This window comes from Oncorhynchus masou, chromosome 31 (assembly GCF_036934945.1).
Source record: "Oncorhynchus masou masou isolate Uvic2021 chromosome 31, UVic_Omas_1.1, whole genome shotgun sequence".
Lineage (NCBI taxonomy): Eukaryota > Metazoa > Chordata > Actinopteri > Salmoniformes > Salmonidae > Oncorhynchus > Oncorhynchus masou.
The window spans coordinates 73,490,318-73,504,441 of NC_088242.1; the positions used below are offsets into that span (position 1 = coordinate 73,490,318).

The window sequence follows — 14,124 nt, forward strand, 5'->3', positions numbered from 1 at the left end:
CTTGCTACTGCAGAGGAGGGGGAGCGCCCGCAGCCCGACTGGGATGCTCAGCACACCAATCAGTAGGAACAAATTCCCAGTGCTGAGGTCCAGGGCTCACCGTAGCCCAAACTCTTCTTAAACTAGGGCTATTTTTAAGTGTTGCTTACTTGTTTATTTATTTAACTGAGAAAACACACCAAATTAACAATAAGTTATTTTAATGGCCTACTGTTTGGAGAGCCAATGATAAAAAAGGCCAATCTCTAAGAACTCTGATAACATGTTATATGTTTAAAGTTCCACTGTTATATGTGCGAAAGGTATTCCACATAGATTTGATCCATCAAGCAATATGTCCTTAGTCGAGAAATGTCATGAGAATAATTGATTTCCCATTGAAAAGAGATAGTCATTTCTCAAAGGCAATGAAAGAGCCAGTTAATGTAGGCCCATCAAGGATAAAACTGTTTGAAAATCATCACATTCAAATCTAATACATATAAGATCTAAAACAATCTTCCAAACACACCAATAATCATCTATAAGTAGCATCACATCTGTGCTTGAGGCTAATCATTGTGAATAACTTGAAGATGCCTCGAAGCAAACCGTAAAATACCCTCTGATTGGGGATTATGTCTGATGGAAAAGAAACCATATGTTACTCTTCCAAGAACTCCATCATGGAGAGAAAGACTATCATGGAGCTGTGTGTGTGCGTGTGTGTCTGTGTAGCCACCATTAGGCAGGGGAGGTGATTTTAATGGAAATGTGAAGCACTAAGTGCTGAGGATGGGGAGTACTCTCTGGGAGAGATGAGCTCTCTCTCATGTGGACCCTGTTATTGTGAGAAGGCAACAAAGCGCTGCATTAGCCACTGCACTGGACCGACGTACAGTGCTTTGATGTGAGCTCAGTAACCAAGGCACAGTGGTGGCCAATGCATGAGCTCTGTTCCAATGGGTGTGTTGTGCAATCAGATGTGTTTACTGTGTATACAGGGATAGAAGTGGCCTAATCCATCCCCAGTACAGTGTAGTTAGGGACAAAATCAGTCTGCAACAACTCCAGTCGGAGATGGGATTGTTTCTATATTTTACAATTCATAAAAAATAGATTTGAGGATATACAAAGAAGAACATACCAAAACAGGAAACCTGAGAAGTTGCACAGTAGACTGGAAATTCAAAGTTACATGTATCAAACTTTCCTTTGGCTCGATTCTGAAAATGCATTCTTCATTATAAAAAAACATTCAGGTAATTTATACAAATGATTGTACAGTGAATTGACATTTGAATTAAAATAATGATATACAAAGGTTTTAGTTTTTCTTTATTTTTTAAACTATTTTCTAAATTGTAGATGAAAAGTGAAGACAATGAAATAACACATATGGAAACATGTAGTAAATTAAAAAGTGTTACACAAATCCCAAAATATTTTATATTTGAGAATCTTCAAATAGCCACCCCTTGCCTTCATTGACAGCTTTGCACACTCTTGGCATTCTCTCAACCAGCTTCATGAGATAGTCACCTGGAATGCAATTCAATTAACAGGTGTGCCTTCTTTAAAGTTAATTTGTGGAATTTCTTTCCTTCTTAATGCATTTGAGCCAATCAGTTGTGTTGTGACAAGGTAGGGAGGTATACAGAGGTTAGCCATATTTGGCAAAATACCAAGTCCATATTATGGTAAGAACAGCTCAAATAAGTAAAGAGAAATGACAGTCCATCATTATTTTAAGACATGAAGTTCAGTCAATACAGAACATTTTAAGAACTTTGAAAGTTTCTTCAAGTGCAGTTGCAAAAACCATCAAGCACTATGATGAAACTGACTCTCACGATGACCGCCACAGGAATGGAAGACCCAGAATTAACTCTGCTGCAGAGGATACGTTCATTAGAATTACCAGCCTTAGAAATTGCAGCCCAAATAAATGCTTCACAGAGTTCAAGTAACAGACACATCTCAACATCAAATGTTCAGAGGAGACTGTGTGAATCAGGCCTTCATGGTCAAATTGCTGCAAAGAAACCACTACTAAAGGACAACAATCATAAGAAGAGACTTGGTTGGGCCAAGAAACACGAGCAATGGACATTAGACCAGTGGAAATTTGTGCTTTGGTCTGGAGTCAAAATGTGAGATTTTTGGTTCCAACCGCTGTGTCATTGTGAGACGCAGTGTGAGTGAACGGATGATCTCCGCATGTATATTTCCCACTGTAAAGCATGGAGGAGGAGGTGTTATGTGGTGGGGGTGCTTTGCTGGTGACACTGATTTATTTATAATTCAAGGCACATCCCATCTGGTTTGGGCCCTACACACCACCAGGCTGTGTAGGGGCTATTTTTCCAGGAAGGAGAGTGATAATAGAGTGCTGCATCAGATCACCCTGCCTCCACAATCACCCGACCTCAACCAAATTGAGATGCTTTGGGATGAGTTGGACCGCAGAGTGAAGGAAACGCAGCCAACAAGTGCTCAGCATATGTGGGAACTCCTTCAAGACTGTTGGAAAAGCATTCCAGGTAAAGCTGGTTGAGAGAATGCCAAGAGTGTGCAAAGCTGTCATCAAGGCAAAGAATGCCTACTTTGAAGAATGTCAAATATATTTGGATTTATTTAACACTGTTTTGGTTACTACATGATTCCATATGTGTGATTTTATAATTTTGATGTCTTCACTACTATTCTACAATGTTGAAAATAGTAAAAAATAAAGACTGGTACTCCATTTGTTTTGTACACAGCTGCTATTATCTATGCATAGTCACTTACTCACCCCTACCTACATGTACAAATTACCTTGACTAACCTGTACCCCCGCACATTGACTTGGTACCGGCACCCCCTGTATATAGCCTCGTTATTGTTATTTATTTTGTTACTTTTCATTATTTTTTACTTTAGCTTATTTGGTAAATATTTTCTTTACTCTTCTTGAACTGCACTGTTGGTTAAGGGCTTGTAAGTAAGCATTTCATGGTAAGGTCTACACTTGTTGTTTTCAGCGCATGTGACAAATACAATTTGATTTGATTTGTTGTAGCAGAAAAGCTGTAAATAAATAAACAAGATGTGTCCTCCGAAGAGGGAGGTTAACAAAAATATATATAATAAAAATAAATGTGACCACAAAGTAATAACTGGATTTAGCACAGTTACAGTATTGTATTTGTCCTTATATGAAATGAAAATGTAAATCAGTCAAAGCATTGCAGCAGTTCAGTTGAACGCCTTTATCTGACCGAAGGCGCATTTTGTACATCAGAAGTACATTAATTTCCAATGTAACGCTGTGTTTGACTTGCAGCATTGCGTTGCAGAGGCAGTTGCAGTGTGTTTCGTGTGGTGCATATGTTGGATAAATCCAATGTAAACATCAAATTGTATGCATAGACTTGACAGAAATAGTAGGAAAAGGGGAATGTTTAACTTTTGTTGCATACACATCCAGCACAAATGTTGGATTACATAATGAAAAAAGTTTGACTACAGAATATTTTAGGCAGCCTTGATGCAATGAGGCTGTCAAGTCTGATCAAGGTGTTACTATTCAAATCTATAAAAGCAAAACAGCAGTGGTTTGAATTAAACCAAACTCTAGCTCTCATTCTTTTTCTAAAATGCATGAATTGATGCAAGCTGGGCCGGAGTGGGCCGATGGTGTCTCTGGCTCTATGATTGACAGCTCCATGTGCTGCCCTCCTAGCCCGGTGCAGTGCACAGCCCCTGTCAGGGGGGTGGCAGACACACAAGCGGGAGAGCGGCTGACTGCACCCCCACAGCACGGGGCAGGGGAGAGGGGGGAGCAGGGGGATAAGGGGTCGCAGGTTCTGCTGGCACTGGAGCGTTGTCATCGTAGCAGAATGGGCTGCGCCGTTCTCAGAAGGAGCCTGTACCTTTCATCCAGCACGTCCAAGGGGCTTACCTTCTCCTTCGTGGTGGGCTCTGGACGCTGGGCGCTCTCAGCTCGCTGTACTGCACCTGTAAAAACAAACAGGAGTTTGGTTAGAGACAGGTAATCTGAACTCAGTAGAGCGCACGGTAATGGCTCCCCCGAGGAAAGCTGGTGCAGAGGAAAGCGAGGCGGGCTCGCCTGTAATGAATCATTTTATAAACACAGGAGCAGAGGGGATTAATCACAAGGAGGAAGGATTTGAGAAGTCAAGGGTTCCGTACCAGTGTACGCCCCCCTCCTCTGCCACAATCGCAATATTAGAAGCTGTCATCAACTTTTGAGACAACCTGCCAGTGAGGGAGTAAACTGCATAGTCACTCGTGCAAGTTGTGTCCTTTCTGAGAAAACTTTATACGAAGCAAAGAACAGCCTCAGCCAGGTTTCTTGACTGAAGTAGCAACTAGCATCGATGGGATGTCGACTTTTACATGCTTCAATGGGATCTCAAAGATGACAGATTTCATACGAAAAAAAGAGACATGACACTTTGGCATTTGATCTTAAACCCCTTTTTCCTTTCAGCTACAGTATGTTTGCACTGTAGAATTATGAGGCTCAACATCAATGATTGTGTCATGTCACTGTTCTGGAATTCAATCTTTAACACAGATTCCTATATGTCCAAAAATATTTGTAACAGGAATTAAGGCGGAAACTCTAGAATTAAACTTCCAAATTGGAGCTTACTATGGCCAATGGTTTAAATGACGTTTGTATCTGAAATATCTGGTATCATTGTGTAATTTTTGTAATGTGTGTAGTGAAAGTAACAGGCCAAAAAACATTAAATAAAATAAAAACTGTGAAACATTAGTTTGAAAAAGATTTAGAAACTCAGCATGATGAAGTTTTAAGAAAATTTGCTTTCAAAAGCATTTGTTTTTGCTACAACAGTAACATGGTTCTGTTGAATCAAGGTAGAGACTCCATACTAATGACCAAATCCTGATTATTAGAATGGGAGATGGAATGAATGAGGGAACAAAGTGACTGCCGTCTGCATCAGAACATGAAACTGTTCTCAGAACTGACAGATGCTTGTTATTTCAGGACAGACACACTCCTGTCAGAAGTCCCGGTTTGAGGGGGGCTTTGTAGATTTGCACAGGCTCTAATTGCCAAGTAATTTTGCTGTGAGAAAGGAGTCCATTTCCAGCCTTTGTAATATGGCTCGATTGTGTCCATACCTAGGCCTTTCTAAGGGTTGAAGTTGTAAGGTAACAACAGCAATCTGTGGTGTATTGTTATGGTTACTGTGTTTGTATTATTCAGCAACATTATTGTTCACAGAGGTTTATGTAGTGGTGAATCAACATGAATGATTTGTAGCCATCATCCAGGACATAGCTGAACCATAAACTATAAAGTATTGTCCCCATGGTCATTTTCAAAACTTGAACAATTTGTCACATATAAAAGATGTGAGACATATAAAATATGGTGAAATTAAATGTATTCATGTTGTTTTGCCAACTTGCTCAGCTGAAAAATCACATAGGCTTCTCTCCAACAACATCACTGAACATTTGGCAATAACTCTTAGAGGGACATCAAGGGGACAGCAGCGAAAGACACTGGTGTTCAGAGTGTCTTTCCAGATCCAGACAGTCACGTATCCTGGCTGAATACTGTCTGTAAAGTACCTGGGAGAGGAAGGAGCAGTGCTGCTCTATTTCCTGCCCACACTCAGCCTCTCTCTCAGTCAGAGAACAAAACAGAGAGTGAACAGTATGAACACCCAGCTCCACTTAAAGTACAGCACCCTGCCCTGGCAGCTATTTACTATCAGCCCATGTGATGTAACCGCAAATGACATATCAGCCATGGCTAATATATGATCACATATGGCAGCCAGCAAGACGGCCGGGGCTCACGACTACATTCATTGACTCCCCCACCCTGATGTGACAGGGGCCACGTCAGAGTGTCTCAACTGACTCAGAGTTGGGCACACCAGCCACACACAACTACAGCCATCAGGGGCCCGCCACCGTCCCCTGGCCAATCATAGGCCTGGATGCCACAGCACTTTTATCACAGAGAGACAAAACTGCTAATCAGGAACGAGGCTGGAGCGATATGGCAGAGGACAGATCAGAGTAGAACACATCCAGGCACCGGGGCGACTGCATCAAACCACTGCCAGAAATAATTGGGCCATGGGTGCTTTAAAGGCGTGAGTCCATTAATAATCAAACAAAGCCAGAGGATATATTTCCACAACACTTGGGAATTCTGTTAGAGCAAATAATGCAGATATCTTCAGGGAATTCCCTCTGTCTGTATGGAAAATTGGACCCTTACCTTTTGAACATCAGAGGGCACCCTCTTGATGAAATCCAGTATTTCATTATTGTCAATGGCATACGGGTTGCGCAGCTTCTTGGTAAATTTGTTAATGCCTGTGAAAACAAGGACAAGTTAATAAATAAAGGTGTCATCCAGACCTGCATATTTGTATAAAGATAAAAAAATATTGCTACCCATCGCTATCGCTTTCACCTCCATAGCTACGTTTATATCGGTCCACTAATACAGGACAGCAGTAGTAAAGCCTTTGTGAAAAATGTTCTACAAAATGTATTTGAGTGTTTACCAGCATTTGTAACTTGAGTGTGATAATTATATGTACAAAACTGTTTTCCAGTTTCTTGAAATACTTTGTAAATGCAACTTACACTGTATTTCTATGTGAAAACTGAAATGGTCTATTCATTCCTTTTCCATTTTAGTAGACGCTCTTCCAGAACAACTTCCAGTAGTGAGTGCATACGTTTTCATACTTTTTAGCACTGTGGTAATCAAACCAACAACCCTAGCATTGTAAGCTCCATGCTCTACCAACTGAGCCACATCATCACAAACCACTTGATGTCTCAATGTACTCAATTACAGTACTGTGCATTATTTTTCTTCAGGCTGATGGAAACGTCTGCAGGTACTACTGCACAAAAAGTGGTTGTTTTACATGTTATTTGATCAAGACAAATATTGAATTTGATAAGGATGTTTTGTGTCTTTGCCCATAACTTTGCACGTGTTGATGTACATGACAGGGCAACTACTCTTACAATTAATTTATTGAATCTTGCAAGATACTGTTCTTAATTGTGTAACTACCTTTCTTGCCAAAGCAAAGCAACAGACGTCTATATCGGTCAGCTAATACTAGTAAAGGCCCAGTGCACTACTTTTGTGAGGAAAAAATATATATACTGTATATTTGTAATTATTTTTGTATGATTATATTTTTTCCCCCTGATTTATCAGGGGGTGCTTCAGCACCCTCAGCACCCCTATTTTCCACGTCTATGTTCACCACTCTACGAAATTGCACCCTGTGATGCTATTTGAATTGATCCCCAGGAACTAAATTGAATCAGTACATCAATAAGGTGGTGGGGTTGTATGGACAGTGCAATGGATATGTATCATCACAAATGTAGAAGTTGTCAGCACAACCGTACAGAGGATGCTATAATGCAGGCAGACACACACACATCCATGACAGCTTTTGAACAGAGCCTGATAGCTGACTGCAGAACATACACTTTAGTCTGTATCCAAAGGCGACTCAGGTCCTCTGAGTACACATTCAGTACAATAGCCCAGAGCAGAGATTACCACCAACCTCCCCTCCCCTATCACCACCCCACTCCCAACTACCTTTCCATATCACTCAATCAAATAAGTTTATTCTTTGCTCAATACTGTTATTTCTCCCCATTTGGAAAACAGACCATAATGGGACCATATACTCACTGCTAGCTACAGCGCTTACCTCAACGTGTACACAAAGAACCTAAGGACCTAAATGTGTACAGACTACATGAAAGGCTTGCCTTGCAACCAGACATGGGGGTTAACTGTGGAGTCAGGAGAGTGTATCAGTGCTGTTGTTTGATATGATTTTGGTATCGATTGTGTTGGAGGCAGTGTAGAAGTACAGTTAGTTGTTGGCTAACAGCTGGAGGAGGAGTGTCTGTTTCCCTCTGACCGCTGAGGCAACTGTCTATCTCTGTAGGACTGGAGCAGATAATGAGGGTTTACACCAGTAGCCTACACTGCCCAAGGACATCCTGTTTAATATACAGCATGATGTTCTCCCTGCCTCGCTGCTCGGCTTTGTTTTCTCACAGACCCTGGGCCTAGCCTTAGACTGTCCTGCTTACATCTCACACTGAGCAGAGCTCTGAGCACAATGGGCCTCTGGAGCTAGCAGCCTGAGCTCTGGGCATTCAAGAGGTGTGAGTGTTCAAATGACTGTTATATAATGAATGTAAGCGCTATTTACTGTGATTGTCTTCTTCAACAATGTTTTGCCGAAGGGGAGCTATTCATTACAAATTACAGTATTTATAATAAAAATAATGCTGTATATTTGACTTACCCCATATGAAGATAATGTAGCGCAGTGGGATGTAGTATAATGCTGCTGTTGCCACAAAGAGAACCAAGCAGGCCAGGCAGGACAGGAAGGGCACAGACCAGTTGAATGTGCTGTGGATGAAATATTACATCAAATAAAGTCAGAATATCATTATGACCAGGATGTTACAAGATACTGCACAATCAATAATGTAGTTGCTAGCCAAAGCATTATACACCCACTGCTGAAGAGAGCATTGAACTCACCAGTATACTGTGAGGATAAAATGTCAAACTTACTTCTTGACTCTTTCCCCTATGCATGCGATTTCATCCAAAATGTGTTGGACAGTGATGATGATCTCTTGAACCATATGGATTTTCTCCATCAGTCCCTTTTTCCCAGATTCCTAAAAGTACACAGGCACTGATGAGGTCTACTGTGCTGCATGTCAATTGTTTGAGGAAGCAAACGAAGCCCAGTTCATCTCTGCCATGCTATCATGAGTAATTCCATCTATTGAATGGCCTATAATGTCTCTTCAGACTATGCTTTTGAAAATGAGGCAGATTCAACGTTGGAAAGCTGTCATGATTTCTGCTTTTGTCCGCCACAAACAATGGAAGTGCTCTACATCTAAATCACAGATTAACTGGAGGATGAGATGGACATAAAATGGCCATCAGCAATCAGGCAGCATCCCAGATGACCCAGACAGGAAGAGTAGAAAGAGGCTACATGTGGCAACCAATCCACGGGGCGGGTTTAGACTTGTTTTGCCAATTCTATCCCACCCACCTCTATACTCTGTTTGGCTCTCTGTCCTCACACCTCTGTGTGTGAGAGAGCAGTGGCTCAGCCATCCCAGATCACAGGGTTGTAATCATTGGATATATTTTCACTCATATAAGGCTAATTTCATGTGAATGGGCTTTGGCTATGTCCACTCTCATCACCAAGGTAGTGTTAATAGTGTTACATTATTCATTTTGTATTGCTAAATTAATATCATGGTGCAGAAGCCGTGATATGATACAGACATCCTATATAGACCAGATGGACATGGTATGGTGTCTGCCAATTTCAGTGTGGGGAAAAAAATAGATATTCTTCAGTTGAAATGGACATGATCAGATGAGTGCTGGTAACGGCAGAGAAGAAGCAGCACTGTGAAGCTTTCCAGAGGGAGAGGAGAGGCTGCAGATGATAACACCAGTAATGTGAGCTAAAGAGGGCTGAGAAGACATCAAAAGGAGGAAATAATGACAGAAATGATGACAGAGAAGCGTGAGAGAGAGGGGGAGGAAGATATCTGATGGAGTCTAACAGGAGGCTTGAGGATGTCTATATGTTTGTGTTAGAAGGCAGTTCCAGCCCCAGCCTGGGCTCAGTGACAGCGTCCAGACAGAATGCCTTTATCAGAGTCTCATGAGGCAGCCCCTGGGAAAACACGCTGTCCGCCAGCCCAGCACAGATAGACTCCCCACTGTCAGTCCCAAGTCTCCTCCACAACAAACACAGGAAGAGAGCAATTCCCACCCCTGTAGAGAGCCTCCCCTACCAGGCCGCTGGAAATATCTCAAATATGCTTTCTCTGAGAGATCCGTGAAGAGATTATTATCCCATAGTGTCATACAATAGAGACAGAGTGATAGTACTGTAGCCTATCATCCTATAGAAGAGACACGGCACTGTCTGCAGCAAGGCATAAAGAAAACCAACCTCAGTCTAATGTGAATGCAGATCCTTTACTTCACCTTAGGTGTTAATTGAGCTCTTTCTCCTGAGCTCTCATTCAAAGCAGATTTTTGCCTGCTAAAAGCCATTAAGATCCATGTCTGTGTGCTCCTGATGGACTGAGAAAGCCGCGCACAGGGAAATTAGAGCTCACTGGATATGGAGCCTCATCAGTTAGGCTCAGATTCCCTTTCATATCTCGATCTAAACTTGTTTAAGGCCCCCTAAACATGAATTAGGATTCAAACCTGATAAGAGATATGAACTCTTATTTAACTGTAACAGATAGGCCTGTGTGCACAAGGTAAATGTAGACAAAGATTATCCAAAGATAAGCTTTCATTTGAATAAAAAAAAAGGTCCAAAAGATATGTACTATAAAGTGTGCATCAACAAGCTCTCCTGATTATCACCATTCATCTCCCTTAAGACCCTTGAAGTCCTCCATCTCCATAGTAATGAAAATTGGAAGTCCTTTACTACATCACTCATTGGATGATATTATTTATCTTTGTTCATTTCCTTTTTTAGCCCCTTACAAAACTGTTCTGTGCTCCTGGCAAACAACACAAATAAAACAGCTTGGAAAGGGATGGGTATACTGAGGGGGGTGGACCACATAAATCGTAAATGTGTACTGATTAGAAAACATGTGTCAAATCATATTCTCATTTCAGAATAAAATGGTAAACGCTACCTTTTAAGGCGCCGTAATGGGAACAGATTTGATCTTCTGCACAAAGGTAAATAGCAAATGTGGTTTCACAGGCATGTTGGGCATAATCAAACGCTTAAGAAAGCTCATTTAACATTGCTTTAATTTGAATAAATGGCATCAAATTTGAATATTCATTCAAAGCTTGACTGAATATTTTCTAGTGACTTATTCCACAAAGGCGCGAAAATACACATCTTAATGAAAAACACCTGTGATTTTGGCATAGGTTCTGGGATGGTGTTTAAACAAGCTAACAAACAAATGAATACACAAACAAACGTGTGAGCAGTGAGCAGCTCCCAGAAGCAGTACGTTTTAGCGGGTACATACCTACCATAATGCACATAACTGATCACAGTCTGCAGTCGGTCTGGCCGGTGTGCTGAAGGTGACCCAGTGGTGACAACGGTCTGAGGGGGTAAGCGAAAGCACCCCTCCAGCTCAATCTGCCACCTCCTCAACCCCCCGAATCCAACCCCCTGCTCCCCTGGACAGTGCTTGAGGAGAATGTGCGCCCTCACCCTCCCCCAGACCAGCCATACCAGCCAAAGGCCATAGGAGACCTATTTTATCTTCTCTGTTCATTATGATGGAGATCTATGGGCTTGTTTTGCTTTGTATTTTTTATGTTATGATTAAATATTGTCTATCTGCACAATTGATACCTAAGGCCAAAAGGAAGTCACTTTGGCCACATCATTTGTAAACCGTCTCTTTCCCCGAGGACAGATTTGTTCACAGAGAGAGAGAGAGATCTGTTATCCTGCTGTAACGTAGCCGGGCCTTTCGTCTCTCCTTAACGTCATGCCTTCACATTCCTAGTGCTCTAGCGGAGGTTTATATATTTCCTTCCTCAGGGGAAAACAGGGGAAACACATATTTGAGTGTTTTTTTTCTTCTTTTTTCTCTCCCTTTTTTAAGGGTTGGATCAGCTAAATATTGCAGATAGAATATTGGTTCCATCAATGTAATTGTCTGCATCATTTCCAATCCCCCATATATTTTGGGGGTAAATATATATATCCATACACACATGCATACATATACACATACTGTATATACATACACATACCTATATAGACATACATATACACATACTGTATATACATACACATACCAATTTAGACATACATATACACATACTGTATATACATACACATACCTATATAGACATACATATACACATACTGTATATACATACACATACCAATTTAGACATACATATACACATACTGTATATACATACACATACCTATATAGACATACATATACACATACTGTATATACATACACATACCTATATAGACATACATATACACATACTGTATATACATACACATACCTATATAGACATACATATACACATACTGTATATACATACACATACCTATATAGACATACATACACATACCTATATAGACATACATATACACATACTGTATATACATACACATACCTATATAGACATACATATACACATACTGTATATACATACACATACCTATATAGACATACATATACACATACTGTATATACATACACATACCTATATAGACATACATATACACATACTGTATATACATACACATACCTATATAGACATACATATACACATACTGTATATACATACACATACCAATTTAGACAGACATATTTTTTTACCTTTATTATTATTCCCCACAAACTCTATCCCCCAATTGGAGTAAACTAATAAACACTTTGGCTTTTACCTTCAATTTACCTTCAATTTATACATCTTATACACGTTTTACATTCACAGTCTATTTTACAAGAGTTATTTTTTGTTTGTTTTTAGTCCTTCCTCTATTTCTGATGTCCATCCAGTTTGATTTCTATTTGTAACTGTGCTATTTTGTTCTACATGTTTTATCTTTAACACTCTCATATTTGAGTGTTAATGGTAACCTTCTCAGAGGAGATATTCATTCACATCTTCGCAAAAGGACGAGGGAAAAAAGTAGGGCCTTTGAAGTCATCGCATCTTTAACACTGACCACTCTTTAACCCCAAATAGTTTGAAAGAAGACCTTGATATGAAGTGTAAAGCCACACTGCTTGATCTGCCTGCATGATATCACATTTAAGTGACAGCAAACCCATAATACGACAGAAATAAGCCACTTTAAATGAAATCTGACAGCTTAAAACAAACACAGGCAACTGCTTCATTAGTAAATTAAAGAAGAGAGTGTGAATGGTCTTAGCTGGCTCATGTTAAACCGTTCAGAGAGGACTTCAAGGAACAGGAATTATTTGGTTTAAATTGTTACTCCGCAATACATGGCAATACATGAAAAATCTCCTCCCTGCTTTTTGAAAATCGCTTTTCTTTTTTAATCTTAAAGAAAAAAAAGTAAAGTGAAAGGAAACCAAAAACTGTCAAATCATTGAGATGATAAAGACCTGCTTCTAATGATCCTATTTCAGTAGTAGCGTTATTAAAAGGAACACCATAAAAGCGGCACATCCTCATTCACTATTCATACAAACACACAATTGTCATATCATTGCTATATATATTTGGCCGCAGGATTGTCTCTTCTAAGCTCTTATTACAAATGCAGTGCAGCTAAGCGTACGCTGCGTTATGTGTATCCACACATATCATGAGAGTTTCATCCATGAATTAGCCTTTGCTTTCAGACAGGATTTGGAGGACAGGCCTGTTTTTCAGCGGAGGGGGTTCCTCTCCATATGAAGGTAGCCCCTGGTCATCACAACAGAATATATTGAGCATATTATGGATATGATTCCTGGGCCTAGACGTACTGCAGAGGGATCATTGCTCGGAGGCTTTGCAGCAGGTCCACACTTCCCCACCATAAAGCAATAATGCACATCCCATTAACTCTTCGCTCTCCTGACTGAAATGAAAGGAAGTGTCTGGATAGGAGGGATAAGGAATAAAGATCATGTCTCTTTTGTCTTCTCCTTTTGGTGTTGGCGTGCATTAAAATAATTGTTTTGGTATTGGGTGTCAAGAGACAAAAAATCACATTCAGATTAACAATTAGAAATATGACATCATTATGAATACAGAGGTCCAATTGTTTAAGTGAGTGATAATCTTTATAGAATAGATAAGTACATACTGTTCAGGTGTCTGTAAATATGTGTACTGCTGTACCGTTGCTCTTAGCCTAATTTGTTAGGGTAGGGAAAAGATAAATCACATAGTAACCATCCCATTTAGAAAAGTGAACACATCTTCACTCGCTACTAATATCCCCAATGGCAGACAAACTTCAATTAATGATGCAGTTTAACATAGATTTTGGATTTCAAAGGACTGGGATACTGCGGCAGAGCACATTTGTAGTGATA

At 40.3% G+C, this 14,124-nt stretch overlaps 1 protein-coding gene across 3 annotated transcripts in view; it reads right to left on the reverse strand.

Annotated features, from left to right (window-relative positions):
* Positions 1-1,053: 1,053 nt before the first annotated feature.
* The window catches only part of LOC135524401 (multiple C2 and transmembrane domain-containing protein 2-like), a 42,598-nt gene continuing 29,527 nt past the window's right edge, over positions 1,054-14,124 (reverse strand). For 2 of the 3 annotated variants that reach the window (XM_064951902.1, XM_064951901.1), the window contains 4 exons: positions 8,624-8,733; positions 8,346-8,455; positions 6,260-6,357; positions 1,054-3,981 (listed from right to left, as the gene is read on the reverse strand). In XM_064951902.1, coding sequence (XP_064807974.1) covers positions 3,922-3,981; positions 6,260-6,357; positions 8,346-8,455; positions 8,624-8,733 — 378 coding nt within the window. In that variant the 3' untranslated portion in view covers positions 1,054-3,921. Of the gene's footprint in view, positions 3,982-6,259; positions 6,358-8,345; positions 8,456-8,623; positions 8,734-12,320; positions 13,941-14,124 lie in introns of those variants that run through there. The other variant, XM_064951903.1, reaches the window with a different exon arrangement.